Source organism: Mastigoproctus giganteus, chromosome 2 (assembly GCF_048544385.1).
Source record: "Mastigoproctus giganteus isolate SK-2022 chromosome 2, ASM4854438v1, whole genome shotgun sequence".
NCBI lineage: Eukaryota > Metazoa > Arthropoda > Arachnida > Uropygi > Thelyphonidae > Mastigoproctus > Mastigoproctus giganteus.
The window spans coordinates 171,495,240-171,522,895 of NC_143576.1; the positions used below are offsets into that span (position 1 = coordinate 171,495,240).

General features: G+C 38.0%; 1 protein-coding gene across 1 annotated transcript in view; it reads right to left on the minus strand.

The window, feature by feature from the left end:
* LOC150089750 (angiotensin-converting enzyme-like) overlaps positions 1-27,656 on the minus strand; it is a 111,545-nt gene that overhangs the window by 21,353 nt on the left and 62,536 nt on the right. The window contains 7 exon segments of the mRNA XM_090390091.1: positions 379-548; positions 2,367-2,464; positions 3,999-4,190; positions 8,012-8,155; positions 17,762-17,864; positions 18,913-19,068; positions 21,134-21,397. Coding sequence (XP_090246217.1) covers positions 379-548; positions 2,367-2,464; positions 3,999-4,190; positions 8,012-8,155; positions 17,762-17,864; positions 18,913-19,068; positions 21,134-21,397 — 1,127 coding nt within the window.

Below are 27,656 nucleotides of genomic sequence, written 5' to 3' on the forward strand. Positions count from 1 at the left end.
AATGCATTTAAATCGGAAGACACATTTCAGAAAATATGATTCTTTCTGCAACCACAATGTTCAAATTTTTATTCAAGATTTGAAAGGAACAGTTCATTAATTTAATACAAACGCTGAAAGCATTTGTCGAAAATTATTCTGCAGCCAAGTTATAGATAAAATTTTCCTTCATCCCAGCCTGCTCTAATTCAGAAATTGAGGTTACTGCGTTTAGCATTAATTGACGTCTTCCATTTTCATCTGCTGCTAAACTTTCGGATACCGGTGTACAACGGGGAATTAATATTATATCTCTGATTAAATGAAACTTAAAATGAAACCCTAATCAACTTGAAATTTCTGTTCCCGCATGTTATCATTCAGACTAAAAGAACTTACCTGAAATCTTTACCGTTGCAGAAGTCCCATGCAGAAGCGTGACAAATAATTTCTCGATCTTTGGGCTTTTCGATAATGGAATAGTGCCAGAATTCCGGCGTCATTCTTTTCAAGCCTAAGGAAATGAAGAATTCTTCGGATATCTTGAACAGGTCAAGAGGAGTCAGTTTCTGAAAGAATGGTAAATATAAGGTGAAAGCCAAAGAAATAAGATATGTATAACGCATTCGCCTTGAAAGTGCATTCGCATTTTCAAGGCGAATGCAGAAAAATATTAAATTTTCAGAAAGAAAAATGAGTTTGGGACAAAACATTGATTCTGTCTATGTTTACGATTGTGTAAGGCAATTTCTATTTCACAAAATTTTGCGTGAACATGGAATACTAGGAAGTCATAATGTATCAATCGAAAGCTATTTTTCCTTTCAGATGGTAGAAATTTTATAATTATAGTGGTATGGTAGCACGAGATAATAGGGGTAAGCCTGTATCATTAGTAACCTAAAAAGCAGATTATGATGGTCCTTGTTCGATTAGGTAATCTAATATAAGCAGTTTTTTATTGCAAGGGTCCACTAGATGTTGAACTACATCAAATTAAATTTCTGTTGTTTTATTTAATCCCAAGGTAACTAAGCCCAGGATGAAGCAGCGTACTGTGTAAATTGATTACACTCTATGGGCAGTTTGCCTGGTTGCTAGATGAAAAAGCCAAGCTTCCGGGAGCAAGAGGAAAAGAATGGTGCAACCCTCGCCCAATACCGACTATTTCACAGCATGAAAACAGCTCTTTCAACTCCTTTCCATCTACAGAGGAATCGAATATAGACGTCTTCCACGTGGTGTTGAAGAATAGCGATTGTGATCACTACGCGTGCCAGCCGCGATAGCTTCATCAATTGAAATCATTATCGACATTTTAATAGCCTCCGGTAATTTTCGATCACTTTTTGACATTAAAAACAGTTGTGTTTTCGTTTACGTTATTTTATTTTATTATTATTTATTTATTTTTGCTTTGTTTAAATAGCATAAAGAACTCCTCTGACCAAATGTGTCCAACCCGGAGCATAAATAGAAGAAGGGGGAGGGGGGAATTCTTTTAGCACAAATGCTCTAGGATGTAAGTAAGTGTGAAGAGAAGAACCTATGACTAATCTCCACACTTAGGCCGGAATTTAACCATTCCAATCCGCAAAATATATTTTTGTCTCTGAAAGATAAATACATTCTACGGTCGAATTACCTGTTTCCGTATTAAAAATACGTTTTTTTTCCTGGAAGGAAAACTATGTAACCATTACTCGTGACCATTTAACATGTACAAGGTGTGAAAATAGTTATAAAAGTTCCTGATATCCGGAGGGGATCTACACTTCGCCTTCGGCTGGCGACAGAGTCGAATCTACGTAATTTCCACACTGTGAGAACGCCAACACTGTCTCATGTTCTAATCGCGACAGTACACTGTTTCGTTAATATTGTGTTTTGTGATGAACAGGGTTATTATTATCCTGCATGTTGTCCTCCTATATAAAGAGATTACTAGTTAGAATATATCATTTCTCAGTGAGTATATGACTGTCTGTTTCTGATCATCAAACGTGAGAACTGCATAAAGACCACTACATAGCATCAGGGGAGTTTTCTGTCGCAATATGCTGATTGTCCTGCAATCCAACTTGCAATGTTGAATTCAAGAGAAAATTAAGCTAATGTGATGGATTTTCTCTTGAATTAAACAAACATATTAGTTTTTGCTTGCTTTTTTGTGTTATTATTCTTTAAAGTAAAAATACGATTTGTCTCTTTATGGATACACTGTTATGCACTGATATATACACCGTTATGAATTTCATTTGTAGTAAACATAGTTACGTCTATATATCAGTGGTAACATTCAGAAACGAAGACAAGAAGGTGTTGCGCATTATAAAAAAAGTAATTAATACTAATCATGTGGAAAAAATATAGCATCACTGACTTACCTGAGCAACCATGGTAGGAGTTACGTCCACTGAGGGTTTCTTAGGATAAGGCTTCACTAAATCAAATATATCACCCCAATTTTGTCCCATTATGGTCCCTAGAATAAATAAAGCTGGAATTTTTGTAACCAATTTCAAGACCAGTACAGTTATACTGCTTATTTATAGTTATACGGCTTATTTATCTTGCATAGAATAGAAAAAAATAAAAATAAAACAAGACGGTGATTTGTAAATAAATACAGTATGAACCAAAAGTTAGAACAAAACAATTAATGGGCCATGGTCGTGTTGAATAGTTTCTTTACCACTTCCTATTAATAGTTTTGTTGACTTTTAAAAGTTGTCCTGAATTTTGGTCCATGCAGTAATAAAATAAAATAACCTTTTAAACGCCGGAACAACGACCTGTGGAAAAGGAGCTTCAGATAACGAGATTTCTCTTAGTTAAAATGGACGTGCATTTTGCGTGTCATCATATTAATTAATACGAGAAATATGCATAATTTTTGACCTCAAGACCACACCAACCACTTATATCAATAATATATTTCGTGATCATGAAATAATGAACAAAACAATGCAAGATGATTTTGAGGCTTTAGCTTCTTCATAGACTGATGTGAGAAGGGCAGGAGGACCTTTCTTTACTTTGCAAAGCAATGAGAAAGTTAATGAATTTTATACATTTCTGTATTTTAATTACTTGCAAAAAGAAGTTAAAACTATATAAGAAGCGGAATGCTAAGAGAGGAATCGATAAACGAAGATGATAATGAAACAATTGTGAGTGGAATTTACCATAGATTTCCCCGATTTAAATGCAATTTGTCGAGCAAACATACTCTAATGAATAATGGTTCTTTTTTCTCTAAATCAGTCCGATATATGATTAAAGAGAGATTAAGTAGAAGGAAGAGAATAACTTGTTTTCTTTGGTATCTAAGACTTCATTCAGGGTTCACCAGTTTAATAAGTAAGATAGAAGAGCATCAATTTCCCCAAAGAAAGAAGTCTAGGATAATTGAAGTTAGGAGATTGAATTTATGATATTGGGCCTTTTCATGAGTTATTTGGGTTCTCTCAGTATGAATAACATGCAAATCAGCCTACGAACACACACGGCTATAGAAACATAATACAGAAAAGATCACACTCAGTACCACATGAAAACCAGTGTACAAGACAAAAGTAAATAAAAATAAATTTTCTGTTTATACTTCGGGACGACCACATGGTCATAGGAGTTAGCTAAGTTAGCTAATGCACCAAGCAATTTCCAAAAAAAAAAAAAAAAAAACCAGCTAATCTCGATGCCCTCCAACTACAGTAATCTTTGCTATTCTTTTATAATACATACTTTTTTATTTATATCTGTTTATATTAAGTATTTTCACATTTTGAATTTCGTTTTTCAGCTCGGAAAACATCTAAGTGTACCCGTAAACTTGAACAGACATAATACACTAAAAACGATATGAACTGGTTCACTGTCATCAAAGTAATCAATGCGAAAAAAAAACAAAAAACACAGACAACTGTTGATGTCACACACACACACACACACACACACACACACACACACACACACACACACTCCAATTAGATAAGAGAAAGCAACCAACCACTTACCCACAATATGTGCAGGAATTGGTCCATCTGCTCGGATCTTATCTTTTCCGTAAAATTTGATCAATTGTCGTCGAACATAAGCGTGCAGCTGTACGTATAAAGGACTCAGTTGGACCAAAAGATTTTCGAGATCTTCAAGGAAGGTGGGACTCTCATATTTTTCTCTTCGCATGCTACCCACATCAGGAAAACCTTGAGGGGGGAAAAACAACAACTGTAGAATTTAGGTGGCGTACAAAGGTGAATCAAATGAGAACACTTGGTTTACTACAACACACATTCGAACTACAATTTATTTTTTCTTTCATTTTGTAATTAAAATATGACCTTCTGCAATGTACGCGAAAGGAGATAAGGGTCGATAGTGTTCCCATAACCATTAATCAGTTTGAAAATAGCGATATGTACCGTGTCCTGTACTAAGGTAGAGATGTGTGGTGTTATGCGATTTTAACAACTGATGATAACAAATCAGCGAACTTTCACCACAAAATGAAGGCCATCTAAGGTGGCATATGTTGGTTCCGTAAGTATTGGAGATCCCTGCTGTAGGTGTAAAGATGATCTACCGAAGGGGCGTCCAACCTTTTCTTTTTGAGGAAGGAGGAGCATGACACTTGAGCTGCCTACATAGTCGTGGGTCGCACAATACAAATAACTGAGCGCGGGTTGAGGACGACAGGACGAGGGCTCCTCATTCTACAAGATTTGAATGAGGATTCTTGGAACAGCCATGCGCTCCGTGTTATCTCTCTAGAGCATATCGCAAAAACAGAAACTCTGATTTCAGAAAATCGATAGATAACTCGAGTCGATCTCTTTGTAACTGTGCGCATACGCTAAGTGATAACTTTAATAGGTACAGTTTCCATCGTCGAAGGAATGACCGCTTCTAATTCTAACATTTCGAAGTTTGCCGGCCTTGTTCCGAAAGCTATTTCGAACAAGGCCGGCAACAATCACTTCCTGTTAGGAATCTCCATTCCCAAATAATATATTTCGAAATACAGTATTATTTGGGAATGGATGTTATAGCACGGAGTAGTACGCCGGTTTTTTATCGATCCTGCAAAAATTGAGTGATATTTGGCTGAAGCAGCATGTTCAACACGCTAGTTACAAATCGGCGTACTCTGCTGATGAATCCCTCCATACAACAGTTTGATGTCTTAATCTTGAATGGTCTGTTATGACTTTTTATTATAATGTATTTTTTCACGTTAATGTCTTTATTAAATTGCATTGTAAATTTATTATCTGATTGGCCTTCGAATGTCGTCACCGAAGGCGTTCCTTCTTTTACATTTACTTGTTTGTATCGTGTTCCTCAGAGTTTTCCACTGGGACCTCTCATTTATTTTTTACCTCAATAATTTATCCGCTATACTTCAGTGTGTTAATGACAGTTGTTTACCGATGCTTTAAAAGTATATCATGTGATTCAATCTTAAATCGGTTCTCGGTTAATACAGTCTATGCAAGAAAGTAACTTCATCTGGCTCAAATAAAATAATATAACACTGAATTTAAATGTACGTTATTCAGGTTTTGTCCTGAACGCTGTCATAGATTTTAGATGGCAAACTGTAGCGTGTTTGGACAGTTTATTGTTATTATTTTTTACTATATTTATATATTTTTATTTTATTAATATTTTATACATTAAAAATTGCCCACTCGTTAATGTTTTATTTTGAACATTTTTTCCTGTTAACTTGACCGCAAACTATGTTTTTGCAACTGTTGTTTTTGGATATGTGCGTATTTATTTGTACTTTTATTCTATGTACCTACATGGGAATTAGTGATTGTGACTGTATATGGTCAAATAAATCAATCAATAAATAAATGTGACTGATGCAGTCACACAAGCATGCACATTATTGCTCATTAACACCACATGTGGATCCTTTAACCAATGTTACGTATATACATTCTGAAAGAATCCACATGTGATGTTTTGGGAAATAATGTGCATGCTCATGCGATAGAAATGCATGCTCATGTGATGTGATGGAAATGATGTCATGAAATGTCGAGTTCCTTAATTGGATAACGGTACTTTAAATCCCAGATTACCTCTAGATGTTTTTATTTGTATTTTATGAACATCCTCCTAAAATAAGGTATTCCTAGCGGCGTGGTACGTGGGTAAACTATGTTGTTTTAACATAATAAACTGAAACCTGCGTTGGTATAATAAAGCACTGAAGCCTACGTTGGTATAAATTTCCGAATTGGAAATAAACACAATTGTGCATAAAGGGGTCAAATATTTCGTGGTATTTTCTTACCACGAAATATTCGACGTTTGACTTGCCAGCATTTGATTGCACCTTTGCCTTTTTTGGGGGCGGTGATTCTGCTTGCTTCCATTGTTTCATAGTGATGGATCCAAGTTTCATTCATGGTGACTAGTCGTGAAAAAAACTTCTCTTGCTTTTCATAGCGTATCAACAACATTTATGCGCACATTGTGCCTTTTTTTTCGGGTAAGAAGTCAGACGTCTGGGAACCCATCCAACAGATACTTTAGTCATATGATTATGTTCTCCACATACCTTACACTAATTTGGAGTTCTGCAGCTAGTTTTTTTAAGGCTAATACTGCGATCTTCCAGGATTAATGTCTCAATTTTTGCAACACTCTTCTGAGCGTCTTGGGATTTCTTCATCATGCACTGAAGTTCTTCCACATTTGAATTGTTTATACAATGCGCAACAACACTGTAACCTTGGCAGTCTTCTCCATAAACAGCCATAATTTCTTCGTGGATTGTTTTCCCTTTGCAGAAAGAGGAACCGAATCATTGGTCTGTATTCCACATTATCCATTGTGACACTTCATTCAGTGTTGCAAAGGAAAAAATGAAATGTCAGATAGAAATCAAAATTTTAGTGGTTGCTATAGAGATTTCAAGGTCTAATGCAAATCTTTTTTGAATTACCCTCGTATTTCCAATTCGAAAATAAACATAATTATACCTATTGGTATAATTATGTTTTAGGTTTTATCTTCAAACATCAAATATTGGATTCCAGTTTTGAATCATCTTATACAAATAACGCTACACATTATACATTCGTTTAATTTTATCACTTTTATGAAGTCCCCATCAGATGTATTACTAATACATTAGAAAAATGCCTTTATTGTAATCAGCGCTTCTGGTTTTGTTATCATTTTTAACCTTATTGCGATTTGCGCATGTGCAGTGGAAATGATTATGTAATATCCCAATTTGTTCTTAAACTACGACACATTGCGTTACTGCTATTGCTTCGTAAAATTCGCATGGTTATCGGTGTCCTTACTCCGTGAGAGAAAGTACTTTATCTGTACAGTATTCCTACCAAGCTGACTGTTTTCACCAAATACGGAGGATGCGAAAAGGTCAGGGAATGACCACCGCATATCCCCATTGCTAATGCTCCTAAAAACCAAATAACAAACAAACAAACTGACTGTTTTACATTGGAGCATTAATCCTTTTCTAATCCGTAATTTAATATTTTCTTTATTTGTTTTTAATGGTGTGTATGGATTTCCAGAAACATTATGACAATTTCATTTTCATCAATGACTTTCTCATGGAAGAAATAGTGGACAGTCGAATAAAATTATTTTATATTTCTTGATTTTAACGTTTCCTTCTGTTCACTTCCACCTTTTCATGTATACATTTCCTCTCTGCATCAATAAGCAACGCTGAACAGCTGCATTCTTGTTTCGTTCATTACTGTTATCAATTATCTGTGTCCCGAAGTGATCACAATAAGTAAAGTCCACCGTATTATTTTACTGTTAAGTATTAAACTCTATTTATTCCTGTTTATCTTACTGATAAATTAACCAAGAATGATCTCAGTGGATCAGAATTAAACTGTGGTTCATATATTCACTTTATTTACACAATTATTTTCACTTTAAGTTATAATTTCAACCATAAAAAAATTAGGTCCATTAAACCTTTCGAGTATTCACAAGACAAATTCTACTGGTTGATACTCACCATTTAGTTCGGCTGCCTCATTACTCAGCTTTATATAGTCAAGGTATTTTTCCCGGTATTTTAGTCCTGAGGCATTCCTCCAAGCTTCCCAGTAGTACTCCAGTTCATCATAATCACGAGAGTTCTCAAACACTCGCTTAACATCTGCGAATAAACAAGGAAACTGTAATGAAAAAGTGTTTGCAAAACAAACACAAACTTCATACCAAAAGTGTAACGATTTTAAAAAAGAGCGTAAACTAATTTTATGTGCATATTAATTATTGCTGGGTTGAGGCTTGCTGCCACTGCCGGGATTGAATAAATATATCAGGCGTGTCAAATATGTCCTCGGTATAAGTCCTCAAACACATCAAATAGGTTCTCAAAAACGGAAGAACTGGCGTGTAGAATATTTCCAACCGACAGTATTTTATGGTGGCTTTTTTAGTATTTGATGTAATTTCTTTTTTAAACCGGCCCAGAGATGATTAATTTCTTTTTTAAACCAGCCTATTGCCATTGATGCGGCAGCAAGCATATCTGAGTTTGATGTCCCCTGAAATATAGCTGCTTCGTCGACGTACTCACGTCATCACACTGTTAGAAAATCTAATAGTGTGATGACGTGAAGGTCCGCAAGAAACTTTTCATGGAACGCCTGCATTTTGTGATGACTTTTGACTAAACATAATGAATTTGAGATTGGAACACGTAAATGAAATTTTTTTTGAGTATTTGCAACTTCGTTTCCCGAAATGAGGCGATTACTTCTTGTACGAGATGCTACTTACAAAGAGACCTTCCAAGTCAACAGGGGAGTCCCACAAGGTGGTGTCCTCTCTGCTACTCTCTTCGCAACAGCACTGCATCCCTTCCTGACCCCAAATCATAAACAATTTGTCGTATATGCAGACGACTTGAAATTTTTCGTCACCGCGAATGACCAAAACACATCTTTACAATGCAACAACGAAGCAAACTCCAAAATCGCCGAGTTGCAAGAATACCTTAATTGCATGGGGCTCCGACTAAATGAACACAAGACAGCACAAATGGTTTTCACCAACAAGGTATTTAAAAACCACATATCAATGGCAGTGTGGTCAAAAAAGTCAGGACACATATATATGGGACGAAAACCTAAACTTCACACCCCATTTCGGACATGTAAAGAAGAAAACTTACGCAGCGCTATGGACCTCCACACAAGAACTGGTAGGTATCAGGAACCCTGACCTTGTTAAACAATATATTTTAAGATGCGTCATCCCCATCCCTCTCTACGCATCTCAGATTTGGTCTTCTGCCCCAGATGCTACCATCAAGGCTTTCCTGGGTTTAGAGTACTGGATGCTGAGATGGTTAAACAGGATCACTACGCAGCCATTTACAATCTCAAGAATCATTTTATATGGTTCTTAAGAACATTCTCACGCTTGCAAAACTGCTGACCGGGAGACTCGACTCGCCGAAAACTGACTACCTGCTGACTCGGCCCCGCATGACGCAAAGGTGGGCGAACAGAACACCATTCCCTCCAATGAGTAGCGCGCTCACGCAGCTGGAAAGCCTTCGGCGATTTTTTCCTTTGAACACCATTAAGATGTTCAACGATCTTTAAGCAGACCCAGAAAGGCTTTGCGCAGAGAAGATATACAGGACTGAAGTGTTTCAAAATGCATTACTCCACCTATAAATGTTGAGTGATGCCCACATATGAAAACAAAAGAGAATGCAGGAAATGAAGAATGAACTGGTCGGGCCTGTTTTTGCTCCGCACTGGTGCTCCTGTCATGTTGATGTTGGACGTCTTGTCTTTCTGTGAACTCGCTTTAAATAGTGGTGTAGATGTAAACATTCTCTAATTCCTTGTAAAATTGAAATTATGCTTGTGCTCTCTTTCTATCTGCCTGTCATGTAAAATAAGGCAATGATATATATATAATATAATTAATTAGACAATGTATACTTTAGAAAATGTATAATTTGTATAATTTATAAAGACTGATTTGTAAAAATTATAAATAGATAATTATGTATATAACTTATATTTGTATATATGAATGTGCACCCCCTGGTTAATAGCTGTAAGCGGGTGTCTCTTAGGACAAAATAAAGATAATAATAATAATAATAATAATAATAATAATAATAATAAATACTCACAAGTTAGAGAATGTATTTAAAAACAAAATTCCTATAACTTACTTTGTTTTACATCATAGTCTCTTTAAAGTTATATGGTATTAAATCCGAGGCCAGAGATTCTGCCATAATGGAAACACATCTTCCATACCGGAAAAACATGTCTGATCCCTATTTTTATAATACTGTCAAATATCTCCCACGATTTTCTCCCAGTCTTCAAGGTACCGTTCACCTTCTTTCCTTTGAGCTTCAATTTTATCTGTATAAACAAGGGGAAACTGCAACCAGCAAGGCCTGAAAAGGTTTCACAACGGAGCTTCGGAAGAACGATATATACTGAACGATCTGTATATTGCTTGACAAGTATTTCTTTTGCTATGGCCACGGAGAGTTGAGCTCGACAACGTTCCTTTTTTGAGGGCGCCATATATGTTCAAAGCAGCTGCTGCAGTAAAAGAATTCTGTTGCGAATTGGTTTGTGTAACTTGCCTTGCTCGTGCTAATGTTTTGCATCGAAACCCCTGGCCTAGATTATCACCACAGCAAACGATAGCAAGGTAGAGAACTTATTGAATGCCTGAATTTATTATTGCGAGAATGTGAAGACTATAAAATGAGTGGTGAAGAACTTTGAAAAGGAAGATACTAATATCATTCGAGTTTCATAAGACATGTTTTCAGAACCAAAAACGGAAGGGTAAATACAGTGTGTCTACTAACCTCCTTTACAAAACTAAACCCTTATTGCCGAATAGGGCGAATGATGCACCTTAAACCACTTCCAGGTGATAGTGAATATCTTCAAATTTTTATTAACCAACCAGAAAATGTGCGCGTTGCGGTAGATGGCACAAAACTGTAATAATGGCGGGATTTACCAGCTCTAGAAGATCTTTGTTTTTTGCGCAATATGTACGGACCTGTCTTCTTTGGAGAAGGTACGGCCACAGACATCGCGTGTCTGGACAAATTAGAGAATTTCCTTATACCCCAACTGCAAGATGACAATGATAGCGATTTGATTTTACAACAAGAAGGACCTATACCACATTATCACAAAGAAGTTCGTAAATACCTGAACACAGCGTTTCCTGAGACGTGGGCTTGAAGAAGAGGATCGGTTTTGTGTCCCCCTCCCACTGATCTGACTTTTTTAGATTTTACTGTCTGGGAGAGCAAGACCAAGTGATAGAAGATATTATGAACATAAATAACGCATTTATGAAACAGTCGGTCGCGTTGAGAGGGATATATGTTATGCCAAATATGGAAGGAAATGGATTATAGGTGGGCTCTCTGCAGAATAAATAAAAGTGCGGCGTCGAACACCTTCAGTTAAAATTTCAGGATACCCTCTGTCACCTGAATATTTTCAGGTTTGTATCGTAAACCCAATTCACAAAATAACGTTTTAATTATTGTGAATTAAATGTAAAGGAGGTTTGTGGATGCCCTATATACACTGTACTGCCACTTTATTAGATACACCTACCTAGTAGCGTGTTGAGCTTCAACCTTCAACATTCAAGACAGCCTGAATTTGTGTGGGCATGGATTAAACAACATGCTGAAAACGTTGTGCAGGAATGGAGTACCATGCAGACATGAGTGTATCACGCAGTTCCTTGAAATTCGATGGAATGTAAGCCTGCAGCGAACAGCCCTTTCCAGCTCATCCCAAAGATGTTCAGTAGGATTGAGATCCGCGAACTGAATGGGCCACTGCAGCAAAGAAAAGTCATTGTCGTGTTCCTGGAACCATTCCATAGTGATTCACGCTTTGTGCACCTGCGCATTATCCTGCTGGAAGTAACCATCTGACTGAGGATAAACTGTCAACATGAACAGTTGCACTTGGTCAGCAAATGTTTAGGTACGATGTGGCATTCAGACGTGAATCTATGAGTATCAATAGACCCAATGAGTGTCAAGCAAACATTCCCCACACCATAACACTGCCACCACCTTGCACAGTAGTCATCAGACATGAGAGGTCCATGGATTCATGTTGCTTTCGCCAATTCTGAACTTCGACTCGTCATACTAGGAACTTCGACTCGTCATACTAGGAACTTCGACTCGTCATACTAAGCAACTGTTTTCCAATCCTCGATAGTCCAGTGCTGGTGTTGCTGGGCCCACAGGAGGGGCGCTCTCTGGTTCTTCATTAATAACAAAGGTACGCGACGTGGCCGTCGGCTGTTGTAGCCCATTCGCGACAAAGTGCCAGTCCGCAAGCCAACTCTCACACACTGGAAAGCATGACGTGCAAATGTGCTGATACATCAGCATCACCCCAACATGGCTGCAAAGCCCTAAGAAACATCCATGATGCGCAACCTTCAGAGTCCCCCCGGGATAAGTCATACGCAGAAATCCTGGCCACCGAGGTGAGCAATAGTGGCAAAACCATCAAAGGTCAAGCTCTAACATGCACCGCGATAAAATTGCACAGTTCCCTCCAAACTTCAATCCCTCACAGTGACCTAAACCCATCGCTGACTTCCCAACGCAGTCAAGAAAATATACCGACAATCTCATCAAGCCACGTCAACGCCCAAGCGAGCTCAATCGACATAATTCAAAATCAGACGAATGGCAACCACGATAACAGCACTGCCCAATCTGTAGCAGCTTCACTAAACGGCGATACCAGACAAGAAACCCGCACTCAGAGAAACTCTATAAAGTACGGCATAGCAATAAACTCCAAGCTACGAGCTTTCAGGACTCAAGATACTATCAGAAACAGTACAACCAGCCTTTTCGTATCTCGACTGGATCCATGCACAACCCCTGAACTAGTCAAACAGGTTATATATGAAGAGCTGAATCTACGGCCAACTGTACATAAACTACAAACTAGGAGTCAACAATATGCTGCATTCAAAATTGACTGTAGCCGACAGCAAGTAGACCTGATAGGAAGCGTCGCCATTTGGCCTGTCGGAACGAGGATCAGGCCATTTGTTCACTATCAATCAACCTCGAAACCTAAAGCGACTACTCAGATCCGACAAAAGTACTCCCACCGAAGTCCCAGCTGACTTGGCGAGTATAATTGCCTGCCAGAAAGGATGCCAGCACCAGAATCTTCCCACACCAACATACTGGAACAAACTCCGCCCAAGGTTGGTAATACCATCCTCCAACGCGAGAGAACCCGAGGTCGCCTCATCCCTGTCCTGATCTCTCATTATCGAGAGCCTCTACTTGTTCACAGCCGGGAAGCAAGGCTCCCTCCTGTGAGGATAAGCATTACAACCTCTCCTACCATCCGCGTAATGTTCCAGAATATCAGGTCCTTAAGAAATAAACTTAATACACTGGAAGAGATTCTACTCTCAAACTCACTAGACATATTGTGCCTCGCTGAAACGTGGTTAGAGGCGAACCAGACAGATATCAGCTGCTCCATTCCTGCAGGCTTTCATGTACTGGCTGCCTCTCGCGATAACCGCAGAGGGGGTGGAGTTGCTATAATTTTCAATACGACAAAGTTCTCCATCATACACTCTGTCTCAAATATCTCTCAAGACGTGGAAGCCTTAATGATAACTCTGGAACATCAAGGTACCACTATAGACGTCGCATCCCTGTACCTTCCTCCAACGCCAACTATGATGGCCATTGATACAGCCACTAACTGGTTAATAAATAATCTCCACCCAGCAGCCACTCACATCGTATGTGGGGACTTCAATCTTCCGCCATCTACCCAACACCTCAAAAGTCGTCTCACAGAATCTCTCCAATCAATCCAAATATTCCAAGTTAACTACCAGCCAACGAGAGACCGAAACCTACTGGACATAGTCTATTCCTCGGCAACATGCCAAGTCGAAGAAACCACAGCCGACATGTTTCAATCAGACCACCAACCAATCATATTTACAGCTCTTCTACCCAAAAAATATTTCAATACCCCCAAAACCAAATCTGTGAAAAAGGTCACCGCCCCAAAATTTCTGAATCCAGCACTCTGCATTGAAGCCGCATCCACACTCCCTTGGAACATCTTAGATGGATGTGAACTGAGCCTCGCAATCGATTTAATGACCAAATGGATCAATACCATAGCCCTTCACACCGCTACCAAGACAGTCACCATTACTCCGCGCTCCAGAGCATGGTGGACTCCCCAGCTCAACCAAAGTTTCCACTACAAACAATTACTACACTCCAAGTGGAAAGCTTCCGGCGATGTCCAAGACCGCATTTCATTCTCCAAAGCCAGGGCCGAATTCAACAGAAACAAATCAGCTTCAATTAAAAAGCACCTCGAAAGAACCCTAAAAAGGGGAAAACCATTCTACAAAACAAAGGCTAGTTCTTCCAGCAACATCGACCCAATTGACTGGCTCAACTACGTCGCCAGATTTTCTAATCAACCTCCAGCTGTACCTAATCGGCCACTCCTCAACCGCTCTCATCTCACTGATAGTCTCGCTACGATCCGAATTTCCAAGCAACAACTGATGCAGGCCATTAATACTCTCCCTCTCACAACAACCACCGGTGACGATGGCATCCCCCAGTTCATAATCAAATGTTTAAGTGTCTTCATCATCGACTCACTCCTCAACCTATACAACAGATGCCTCGAAGTTCATTTCTTTCCACCCCAGTGGAACAGGTACTCTGTCTGGCCCCTTCCTAAGCACCAACAATCGACGCTCCCAAGCCAACATAGGCCCATCGCTTGCGCCTCTGTATTGCTAAAAATTCTGGAGAAAGCATTCCTACCGTCTGTCACCCATCAAATTCTCCGTGACAGTCCTCAGCAAATACACTATGGGATATCAGGAAGGTCAACTATAACTAACCTTGTAACAACCACTCTGCACATCTTAGATGCCTTCGAACAAAGACAGGAATTGTCAGTTATATATCTTGACATCCATTCCGCTTTTGATGCCGTCTATATACCTAATCTCCTACGTCTCTTAGAAAACTACTTCAATTTTCGCGGCGATGTTCTCTGGTTCCTAGAATCTCTCCTATCGAAGAGGACCCTTGTTCTAAAGATCGGAACAAAGACCTTCACGCGCCACATAACTGCCGGTGTACCTCAAGGGGGGGTCCTGTCTGGCATTCTCTTCTCAGCAATCATGGTGCCATTTGTGACCAATAAGTGCAATTGGATCACATATGCTGACGATGTCAAGCTCCTTACTAAAATATCGCCATCCAACTCGGCAGCCGAAATCACTCAGCAAATCACTAGCAAACTGCAGGACATGGCTGACTACCTCAATACCTTCAACCTCCAAATCAACCCCCTAAAATCAGCACAAATAACTTACTCTCTAAAGGGCAGCCCAACAACGTTGGAGCCTGTGCTTAACGGCTCCTCAGTTCCAAGTGTTCAAACACACAAAGATCTGGGGGTCGTTTTCGACTCCAAACTATCTTTCAACGATCACATAAACCTCATACAGTCGAGGCTCAATTCACTACGCTGGGTCGCCAAACAACAGCTGCTCCACACCACCGACCCACAACTGGTAAAAAGATACATCGTATCAATCCTTTACCCGACAATACTGTATGCTTCAGAGATATGGGCCTCGGCCGCCGAATCCAACATCAAAAGAATATTCTCTGCCGAATTCTGGCTTCTAAAATGGGCCAACAGCAAACTCCACCTTCCCCCAGCTCTCAGATCAACGCAGTTAGCAGAAGCTCTTCAACTACGCAGGCTCCGGTCCTACATCGCAGAAAGAAGGCTGCTGTTCACCATCAAGATCGCCACCGGTAAAATTACAGAGCCGAACTTCTGGGATCACTGCTCTTTGCGCATTAATCCTCCTTATCTCCGGTCTTCAGCACAGCTGCTAGCAAACCGTAACCGGCTAGTACTAACCGACAGATTCCTGCCAAAGCAAATGCTGCCCTCACTGCAAGCCATCGACGGGGACCTCCAAGAAGTGGTCAATAATAAAAAATACAGGAAGGGTATCCTCGTCGAACTGAAAATGTAAAACTGTGCTTTGTTAATAATCTGATTTATCTTTTTTTCTCATGTGTATCTCTTTTGTAAATATGTTTTGTTAACCCCTGGCACCACCATGCCGTGACGGGACTAATTGTATGTCTATCATTGCTGCAATTAAAGATTCTATTCTATTCTATTCTATTCTATTCTATAAAGTGCGACTAGTGGTCCGTTGCGATATTTTGTTCTGCGCACCAAGGTTGTATTCTGAAGTGATGTGCGACATTTTGGTCCGTCTGTTTGCTTGCACAATTCTAGCCATCCTCCTCTGATCTCTCTCATCAACAAGCGATTTTCTTCCACAGGAGTGTCGTTTAGAGGATGTTTTCTGTTAGTTGCACCATTCTTGATACGCATTTGAAATTGTGGTTCGTGAAAAGTTCAGGAGAACTGCCGTTTCAGAGATGCTTTGTCCAGCACGTCTTGCACCTACTACCATGCCACGTTCGAAGTCCGTTAGATCACTCCTTTTCCCCATCCTTGCTACGGTTTGTACGCTTAACTGATACTAGAAAGGTTGTTCTGCTGCATTTACAAATCCACTACTGTGGTCATGTGACTTGCAACGTTGTGGGACAAACCATTTGTGTGCACAGCAGGGGTGTATCTAATAAAGTGGCAGCACAGTGTATATAGTATATATATATATAAAATCACATTTTAGCATTTTATAAAAAAACAATCAGAGCTAACGAAAGAGAGAAAGACTAGACTTTTATTGACGCTATTGCCCTGATTAAAAAGGAGCAGAACGAGCACCTTTTTAATCATGTCGTTGATGCACCTTTTTAGGCGCATCGACTTAGACTATATTAACTGTAAATTGTAAATTGCGTCGATTCAATTCGTCAGGAAAATTGACCTGACGAATTGAATCGTGAGGTCAATTTTCCTGTTTTTGGAGACGAATCCATGCTACTTTCTCCTGAGATCTACTAACTCAGTCACGTTTTCTAAAAATTCCTCGTCACATTGACGGGATTCAAACCGTGGTCTTTTCCACCAGGTGTGAGGTGGATGGCAGTTCTACCAACAGTGCTACCAAGCGAGGGCCGGTTGTTTGGGACTGGCTATTTAGGATACAAGGCATCCATATATTATTACTGTAAACTGCGTGTATTCGTGATCGGTTTCCCCGTTTGCGGGAAGACAAACTCCTGATGAAAAAAATTGATGTGATTTCCTCCCGAAGTAGGACAACCGAAAAAGTAGGACACAGGGTGATGAAACCATAAAAGTTCCTCAGTTGTCATAGAATTCAAAATTCGTCTGGATAAAATCGCTCGGAAATGAGATAAATGATTTTATCCAGCCAAGTTTCATCATGACGTATCTTTTCCATAATATCAATGCTGTCTCCAAAATAACTTTTCTTCTTTTACTGGCATTCTTTCTCTTCGTATTTGGTGTCTGATGTAAGGGTCTCAATAAATATTCTAGTCCCCCAAACTGTATACGAACCGCCAATTCCAATCATTATAAACGTCCGTTGAGTTAAAAGGTCTTATTAATTTACAGATTTCATCTTCATAGTTTTGCATTAATTACTTCTGTGTTGCTCTATTATATAGGCCTGCAGTAATATAGTACTCTAAAATTTGGGAGCAATATAAATGAGTTACCTGGCTCTAAACTCATCTCACAGGCTTCGTTTTCTTTCCTGTGGTATGAACATAATTTTGCTGTGCTATACACATCTTCCATATCTGCTTTCAGTCGATTCATCTATAAAAAAAAAGAAAGAAAGAAACTATAATTCACGACAGCTTTAAAAATGATCCATCATGAAAAAGTGCAATAGATATTATACGTATAATCACTCAATAATTATTGCATCAGTACTTAGTACTGTGATCCTAGAAAATTCTAACTAGAAAGTTATCATTATAAATAAATAAGCAATCCAGCTGTTCATCATAATACGTACCTTCCTAAATACAGTATTAATTTGGATTGAAAATAATTCAATTTAATATTTCGGTACGTCATTCCACGTTGACGTAGCTGATGGGTCTCATTTTGTTTAGAACACCTAACCACTGGAATACTATAAATATTTTTTTCAGTTTATAAGAAGCATGGCAAACTCTGTGATTGATCAGATTTTAAAAGAAAGATGATTATAATCATTTTTTTAAACTTTTTTCTTTTTCATTATTATAATCATCCTCCTCACGCCAATAATTATTGGCGTCAGGAGGATGGATGCTTCTCGCACTCCATCTCAGAAACAGCCATCTTTGCAGGACCATGCAAAAGAAAGAAAGAATGCAAACCAGTCACAAAGGAGAGGCCAAAGCGTTTGTTAGTAATAAAAATAGGTACAGGGCCCTCAAAATCAATAACGTACCAGGATCCACGAGACCATTGCCCACATTTGTCTAGGGGGCTGTTCCTCAAGTGCTATTGCGGGTGTATTCATTGACCGAAAAAATTCAGGAAAAGACCACAGCCATCATGGATGATGCGATGGAAATCGGAAAACGGATGCGTGAGGTAACAGAGGGGTATCTTAAGCTTAGGACCCGCAAATAGGCCAGTGATAGTGTATACAATCACCTTCGAGTAAAACATTGAACAATCCTGACCCATTTTCTTCTGGACAATGTCACAGTCTCACGATTGCGAAAAGATATGACCACCACGCTACTTACAGCGTGGTGGGTCATATCTCCGATTGTCTTTCATAATCTCATGGCTATGTCACGTCTTTTTTTTTATCTTGTCTTGAAAGACGGTTAAGTAGTTAATGGCTACGAGTACAAATACTTACCTTATTCAGTTTTTCTTCTGGTAGAGCAGCGCTTCCTAAAACTGACAGAAACTTGAACCAGCGTCGGATGTGTGGTGAAAATTCCGGCCAAGCGAAGGATGTGGCGTTCACCCATGACTCCTTTTCGAACTGTGCAGTCCGAAGAATCTCCTTCAGCTAAAATGAAATGAAAATAAAATGTCACTCAGTTTATACATTTTTAATTGCAAAATAATATATGTCCGAAACCTTAATTTTATTATGTTATTAGTTCTCACATTAAAAAATTAATTAAAAATCAGGGTTAATGTTAAACCTGCAATTTAGTACAATAGTTGTTGAAGTAATGCTGACCGAAACTACTCAGTAGTCAATAAAAATAATAACGTAAGTATGGTTTGATTAGAGCCTAAATTTTGATACAAACTCTCTATACTAAGAACAAGATAACGTTGCCACTGATTAAAATGTTAGGTTATCTACTTAAGAGTTTTGTCTCTCTTCTGATTTTAATCATGCAAGAAAATGCTTAAACCATTACGCGTGGATCTCGTCCGTCATACACCAGCAGCATCAAATGAAATTCTAAGCTTCAGTAAACTTTAAGAATTTCAGTATTATTAAATTTAATTTCAATAAAATTAGAGACATTCACTAAAAATTCCGCTAAAAAGCATAATAACTTGCAAATTAAGGTATTTCTTCTCCTTGTTACAAATAACTGCTTCCGGAAATGGTGATTCGGCATCTTGGGAGTATAAATTGCCACGTGTAGATTTAATAATATTGAAAGTTAGTTATACTAACAGTTCAATTGCATAATAAAAGGCAGAGGATTTCTACAAAGAAGCTGTCATTTCTTTTGGAATTCTGAAGATATCACAGTTTAAGAACCTTTATAGACTGCATAAGTTCAATCTATAACGGTTCTTACACTTTGTTTTGTTTACTACACTAAATATCAAATCTTTTTATTGAACAAAAATCCTACTTTCCTTTATTTTTTAATTTAATTTTTTTTTCAATCAATTCACTCTGGGATAAAAACAAATAGAATTTGAATGAAAATAGAAACTTTTTTATATATAGTGCTGATATTAAGTTCCAGAATCACCTAACGACCTCGCTATTTATTTTCAAGTTTAACTTTTTTTGGAGTTTCGTCTGACAAAGCTAAAACATGACTTTCCAATTAGTCTATGCCTTCTGGCATTTTGAAATTTGTAACAGATTATGTGAATGACCAGGTTCATCCCATGCATAATAGTTGTTGGTAGTTTTGGTTTTTTTTTTCTTAACGCATTGGCTACTTTCATCCCATTTTCTTGTTTCCATGATGCTATCAGTTATTTTTATCGTACTACGCTTCTACAAGTATGTTCAAGGGCTGATTTTCCTTGTGCGGACTGAAAATCCGGATAACTTACTGGAAAATCCCTACTCTCTAGATTAGAGAGTGAGGTTATAGAGTTAGGTTTTAAGTTAGCTACACTCTAGGCCGGAGAATAGCTAATTACAACTTTGATTGGAGAGGCCCTTAAGAATTCCTTCAGTCTGTTTCAAAGATTCAAACCCAGATCTCTCCAACAGGGCCAAAAAAAAATGAACCCACTATACTGTCACGGAGGATCTGAGTAATGGAATCTAAGATACTTAATTTAACCAAAAAAGGAATGGTAGTTTTAAAGCAATGTATAGTTTGATGCTGAAAAAATACGAAGAAAATGGTCTTTGATTTTCCGAAAAGCGCAAATCAGGACATTACCACTAATACAATTTTTTTTCCTCAATGTTTTTCATGCAATCCTAAACTTTAATAGTAAACTTTCCTGGATTTTATAGAGAAAAGTGAAGGCATTGTTTACTAATTATTTTCTGCATTTTCATTAATGATATTGCCATTTCAATGTACAATACCGTGATTTATTAATATAAATAAGAATAAAAACCGAAATTAAGACAAAATGAGTAGAAATGCAGGTCCTAACCACCGTAATTCACTTGTACTTTCGTAATGCATGAAAAACATCGAGGAAAAACAGCAAGCTGGATTAAATTGACCTAAATAAAAAAATAACAGAAAAAGTTTTATAGTCTAGATATATTTATTTTATTTACCAAAAAGTACGAACTTTCAGCGCTAGATGGCTTAAAGGTAACTTCTAACTACAATCAATGCGATTCTAACGACTGTACTAATAGATTAAAATAGAATGGAGATGCTGCTGTGCCAAACTCTTACCATTATTTCTTTGTTTTCTTCCGTCAGATTAGAAGCATAATTCCAGCTCGCCACAGTCAGTGTGTTGCAATATTCTGAAGACAGTTTGTCGTGACTGACGAGAAACTTTCTTCCTTCCTCTTCATTTGTGTTATTTCCGCTAGGATATTTGACAGGTGTTTCAGATATCACAGTTCCTACTAGAAAGAAAAGCAGCAGGAGGTAAAAGTGCCGGCTTGGCCCGATTGACAACAGCATTGCTTTTCGTAAATGAGCAATGCACAACTATCTGTCTCTTTTCTCTGTCTCCACAGCCGATTAGACGCAATGGAAAGTGGTTGCAGCTGCTTCTGTTAAGTAGTAACTGTAGGTGCCTAAGGTGGAGCAGGTTTATTGGCTAAGCCAATCATCTCTCTCTCTTTCTCTGTCAAGATAACGACTAAAGAATTATGATAAAACAGTAAATCAGACTTTTTTTAATCAGCCTGGGTATCAGTAAACACAGAAAGTGTGCCAGTTAAAACTCAGAAAAAAAAAAAAACGGTAATCATATCACGACTCATTAGGTTAAAGATACATCTTAATTAAGAATTTTTTGTTTTTGAAAAACTATGAGGAATGCCTTCAGAAAGGGATATAGTTTTCAGTTCTTTTGTTTGCTTTTTTTATTAATACTTTTACTTTTATTTTTCAAAATTTTTATTTTTACTTTTATTTTTTAAAATACTTTTATTTTTGTGCTCCATGAAAAATATCAAACGCCAAATATCAAATATCAAAAATAGCAAATTTGGATGTTCTCAGAGAGAGAGAGGAGAAAAAAGTAATGTCAGAAATCCTCTTTCAAGTTTGTATGTACTACTTAGTCATGCTTCTGAGCGAGCTATAATTATGCATTTCATTAAGAAATTACTAATGTAGCAATAGTAAACTCTTGATAATGAGTAATTGACCTTTAAATAAATAAAGGGTTATTCTAAAGAACAACAGCTTTTCATGGCTTAAGATGTATGGAAAGCGTTAACTATAAATATCTGCAGAATTTTCAGCCATTGGGTAAAATAATAATAGTGTTCCTCCCATAGAATAACTTTGCGAAATATAATACAGTTGTTCACCTAATAGGAGAGATATCCGGTAATTAGTGGGAACCCTCATGAGATAAACAAAGAACGAGGATTTTACTTCCTGTAAAGAAGCATGGGAATTCGAATTACCTCCAGTGAATTTTCTCCTGATCAGTCTTCAGGCTTTAATCTCCCATTCCATCATACAAAGAATTAGCATAAATCCATTGATCTACTCCATCTAGTGCAGTGGTTCAAAGACTTTTTTTGTCATTCCCAGGGTTCTTTCTATTCTCTTGATTCCTCCCTTTGTCTTACCACCAACGTAAAACAAAAATAAACTTTTATCATAAATTTATTTTGTTACAATCATTGCAACCCCAAGAAAGCACTGAAATCATCTAATGAAGACTTCCAATGAGAATTTAAAATGTGATAATGATTACCTTAAACTACATTCTTTTATTTTAAAGTTCTAATTGTTAAATCTGCGTAATTTAAAGATACCACGTTTTAAATTTTGAAAGAATGTAATAATTAATGGATAGCAGTTATCTTCTATTAGGCTTTTCATATTCTCAGATTTTTTTTTTTTCACAGAATGTAAGAACACATATTCACAGAATTGATTTTATTTTCTCGTAAATTATTTGGAAAAGAAATGAAGTTCTGGGAAGGCGTACTTTTTAAAACATTCATTAAGAATAATCAAAAAAGATAGCATGGAATGGTGATAATGATACGTCCTCTATACACAAATTGTCTCAGAAACCTGTTTGGAACGAGATGAACTAAATGAATAATTCAGATACACAATTTAAAGTGCTCTTTATTACTTTACTATTTATATAGTAAAGAATAGAACAACAATAAAACAGAGCAAACCTAAAAGCTGTTACTCAATCATTATCAAACTCGTTGGTTGACTTTCTGATCACGAAGTAGGTGGTGGCATCAACGAGAAGTATGGCCCAAACCTTGTGGCGCCATCGTTCTCTTCAATAATGTGGAGGTTGGCAGTGTTCCAGTGATGATTTTTGTGCCTGTTGATGTAGCCGATCAAATGAAACCCTTCCTCATCATTAAGAGAAAAAAATATATTCCCCTTAGTGTCAATTTCTGTCAGTTGTGACGAAATCCATTTACAGAAGTAAAGGTTTCGACGAGAGACATTTTCATTCAGTGCATGCACAACAAAACTTTCGTAAGAGCGACATTCCTGTTCTTTATACGATGCAATGCGTAACTAATTTTGAAATCACACTTTCGCATTCGTTTTTCTTATCTGACTTTTCCATACTTCCAATGTTTGAATCGTATAAGAAAAACACTTTCTCATGCTTATCTTATACAACTCCTCGAAAACTCATTCATGCTGTAGATCACTTCTTCCTTGGGAAATCCAGGCAAGAATCCTCATCCTTTAGTGGGTATTCCTCTGCATTTTCTTAACTTTTAAGAAAATGCAGACCACTCACATTTTAAATTGGAAAACACGGATATTAATGTTGTGTAGATCTAGCTTTCTTGAACCGTATTTATTTTACATACAACTGCTACTAACTTCTATTAATAAAAATGAATATTATAAATTCGCCATACACCTCGTAAACTCAATTAATCCACCTGTTCTGATCGGTTTTTTATATGGGGTAATACGAAACCTGAAACCTTGTCACAAATTCGATAGGCAGCTAGTTACTTGCTACATAACACTGCTCGCATATGCTTTACGCTTTTAATGCGCGATTTTTTTTTTCAATAAAATAATTACTCTCAATGTAAATGATACTTTTTGAGAAGTCCCTGTAGGAATTAGTATGCCTCTAAAGAATTCCAGCGGATACCAGTCTAATAAAGGTTGCTTGAGATGTTCTATTTCTAGAGCTTTTTCCGTGATTCATTCTTTTAAGATAAGATAACGTATAAAAGACAGTTAAAATGACCTAAAAATAGTCCTGGCATTTAGCATTAAGCATTAGCATTAGTCTGAAGACCTCCGTAGCCAAGTGGTCAGGATCGGGAATGCACACACTCTTTGAGTAGACCGAGGTTCAAGCCCCTGACTATTAAATACGGTCGATTTGCCAACCCCCACTGGACCAGTGGGCAGATTATGGTCCATTTCCCTCAACATGGATTGTTGAGGAGGCTTCCATCCTGCATTAGGTTGATAATGGCTGCAGTTTACCTGTATCTTTTATTAGTTGAAGCATATTATGCAAGCTTATACAGCATCAGCCAAAAAAAAAAAACCCTTCCCATTTCACCCATCTGGTCACTCCAAATGTTTGTCTAGTTCCGCCCTAAATTTATTAAGCTATCAACTTTCACAACAGGTGGAAGTCTGTTCCAGCAATCAACTACCCGCTGGCTAAAGGCAAATTTCTGCACATTTATTCTATAACTGTCTTTCCTCAATTTGAATCTATGCCCCCTCAGGTTCTTAATCTGACCAAGCGGAAGTATCACGTCACCACTGAACGTAAGTATCACGTCAAACTATTCAAGGCATTATACATCTCAATCAAGTCACCTTGCAGGTACCTAGTCTCTAGATGCTGCAACTTGCAGAACTTAAGCCTTTCTTCTTAAGGGCACCCCTTTGTTCCTCTCACCAATCTTGCCCTTCTCTGTACACGTTCTCACAACTCTAAATCCTTCCTAAAATGAGGCCTCCATACCTGTACGCAGTACTCAAGGCGTGCCCTGACCATTGCGTTATACAAAGGGATAATCACCTCCTTGTCTCTGCTAGCAAAATTTCTATATATCATTGACAAAACTCCATGACCTGCTCTGACAGCCCGTCTGCACTGACTGCTCAGAGAACTTCATATCTGACTGCACAATTACCCCCAGGTCTTTTTCATTCTCCACCTCCCTGGGTGTAGTACCACACAATTGGTACCTTTCTCTTGGGTTCTGCTACCCATATGAAGTACTTTGCATTTGTCAATGTAAAACTTCAGTTGCCACTTCTCAGCACATCTGTCTAACTTTTCTAGATCCTGTTGCAGTAGCATACTGTCTTTACTGTAATTAACAAACCTGCCAACCTTTGTATCATCTGCAAACTGAGCTACTTCCTTCATTGATCATCATCATCATCATCATCAGCCATTTTCAATCCACTGCAGGATGAAGGCCTCTCCAGCAACTTTCCAGTTCCTTCTGTTTTGAGCACTGGCCATCCATTTACTACTCAAAAACTCATGAATTTCATCTATCCATCTCCGCCTTTGTCTTCCAGGTTTTCTTCTAGCTCCTCTTGGGTACCATTCTGTTATTTTCTTAGTCCATCTGTCATCATGTCTTCGAGCTATGTGTCCTGCCCAAGACCATTTTAGTTCTTTAGTTTTGATAAGAATGTCCTTTACTTGAGTTTGCTGCCTAATCCATGTGTTTCTCTTCTTATCTAACAGTCTGATTCCCAATATAATTCGTTCCATTCTTCGCTGTGTAGTTCTCAGCTTCTCTTCCATTCTTTTGGTGAGTGCCCAAGTTTCACTTCCATAAGTCATGGTGGGGAGTATACATTGATTCATTATTTTACGTTTCAGACAAACTGGGATATTGCTCTTCAGTATGTGACTATATTTCCTGAATGCTATCCATCCAAAATTTATTCTTCTCTTGACTTCCAGCCATTTATCATTATTACAGCTAATAACTTGTCCCAGATAAGTATATGACTCCACGTTTTCAATTACTGCTCCTTCAATCATTATTTCCCTTTCCGTGGCATACTTGTTCATCATTACTTTTGTTTTAGCCATATTCATCTTTAGTCCAAAATCCTTACTAACTGTGCATAACTGATTAAGATTTTCCTCTAATTCTTTGGGATTGTGGCTTATGACCACAATGTCATCTGCAAATCGTAAATGGTTTAGGTACTCTCCGTTCACATTGACTCCTTTCTGTGACCAGTCTAATCTTCTGAAAGCTTCCTCAAGGGCAGCAGTAAACAGCTTCGGAGATATTGTGTCTCCTTGTCGAACTCCTTTCTCGATTTTAAATTTGCTACTGTCTTTGTCTAGTCTAATAAAGGATGTAGCACTCTTATATATTTTCTTCAAAATCATAATATATGGAGTATCTATGCCTTGTCTTTCCAGTGCCCGAAACATTGCCTTATGCTGTATGGAGTCAAATGCCTTTTCATAATCCACAAATGCCAGGCATAATGGTGTTTTATATTCATTTGCTTTCTCCATTAGCTGTGATATTACGTGAAGGTGATCCATAGTTGAGAATCCTGTCCTAAAGCCAGCTTGCTCTTTCGGTTGATTCTCATCAAGTATTCTTTCTAATCTGTTAGTAATGACCCTTGTGAACAACTTGTAGATATGGGATAATAAGCTAATTGGTCTATAATTTCCAATTTCTGATTTTTCTCCTTTCTTATGCAGCAAAACTATGATTGCATTATTCCACTGCTTAGGCATCACACCTTTTCTAATGCACTTTGTGAAGAGCCTTGCCAGTTTTTGTGTTATGTCTCTTCCTCCCAATTTTAACAACTCTACAGTAACTTCATCTTCCCCCAGGGCTTTCCGATTCTTCATTTTCTTCAATGCATGTTCTACCTCATCAGGAAGAATATCGGGTATGTCGTATGTGTTGCTACTTTGCAATCCATCTTCCCCACTGCTGGTATCATTCCCTCGCTCCTTGTATAATTCTCTATAGTAGTCTTCTGCTATTTGAATTATGCCTTCTCTGCTGTTTATAAGTACACCATCGCTATTCTTCAGTTTCAGTATCATTTGTCTTTCTGTATTACTGCTCATGGCTGCTGATTTAAATCCTTTGTTTTCCCTTAATGCTTGTTCTACTTTTCTTGTTTTAAATTCTTGTTTCCTTCATTGATATCACTGATAAATACACAAAACAACACCGAACTCTGGGGACTCCGCTAATAACATTAGTCCACGTAGAGCAGTGTCTATTTATTGCCACTCTCTGCCGTCTCCCACTCCACCATTCCTTTATCCATTGCAGTAACTTACCCTTAATGCCATACCGCTCCAATCTGTATGTGCAACAGTATCAAAAGCTTTACTGAAATCCAAGTATATGATATCAAAATTATTTTTTGCACCAGTTCCTTTGTTGACCACATCGTAGTATCCAATCAAATTGGTCAGACAAGACCTCCCTTTAACAAACTCATGCTGTGTCTTAACTATTACTGCAGTCCTCACTGGATTATCCTGCAATGCTTCTTTAACCAGTGATTCCATTATTTTCCCAGAACACAAGTTAAACTAACAGATGTATAATTATTTGTGTCACCATTTGAACTCCCTTTGTGAATTAGGGATACATTTGCACATCTCTAGTCCATGGGGACCTCTCCTGACTCTAAGGATGCTCTCATAATTATGGCTAAGGGTTTGCTAACTTCCCTTACTGCCTCCTTCATTATAACTCCATAGATTCCATCTACCTCAGGTGCATTTTTTTAACTT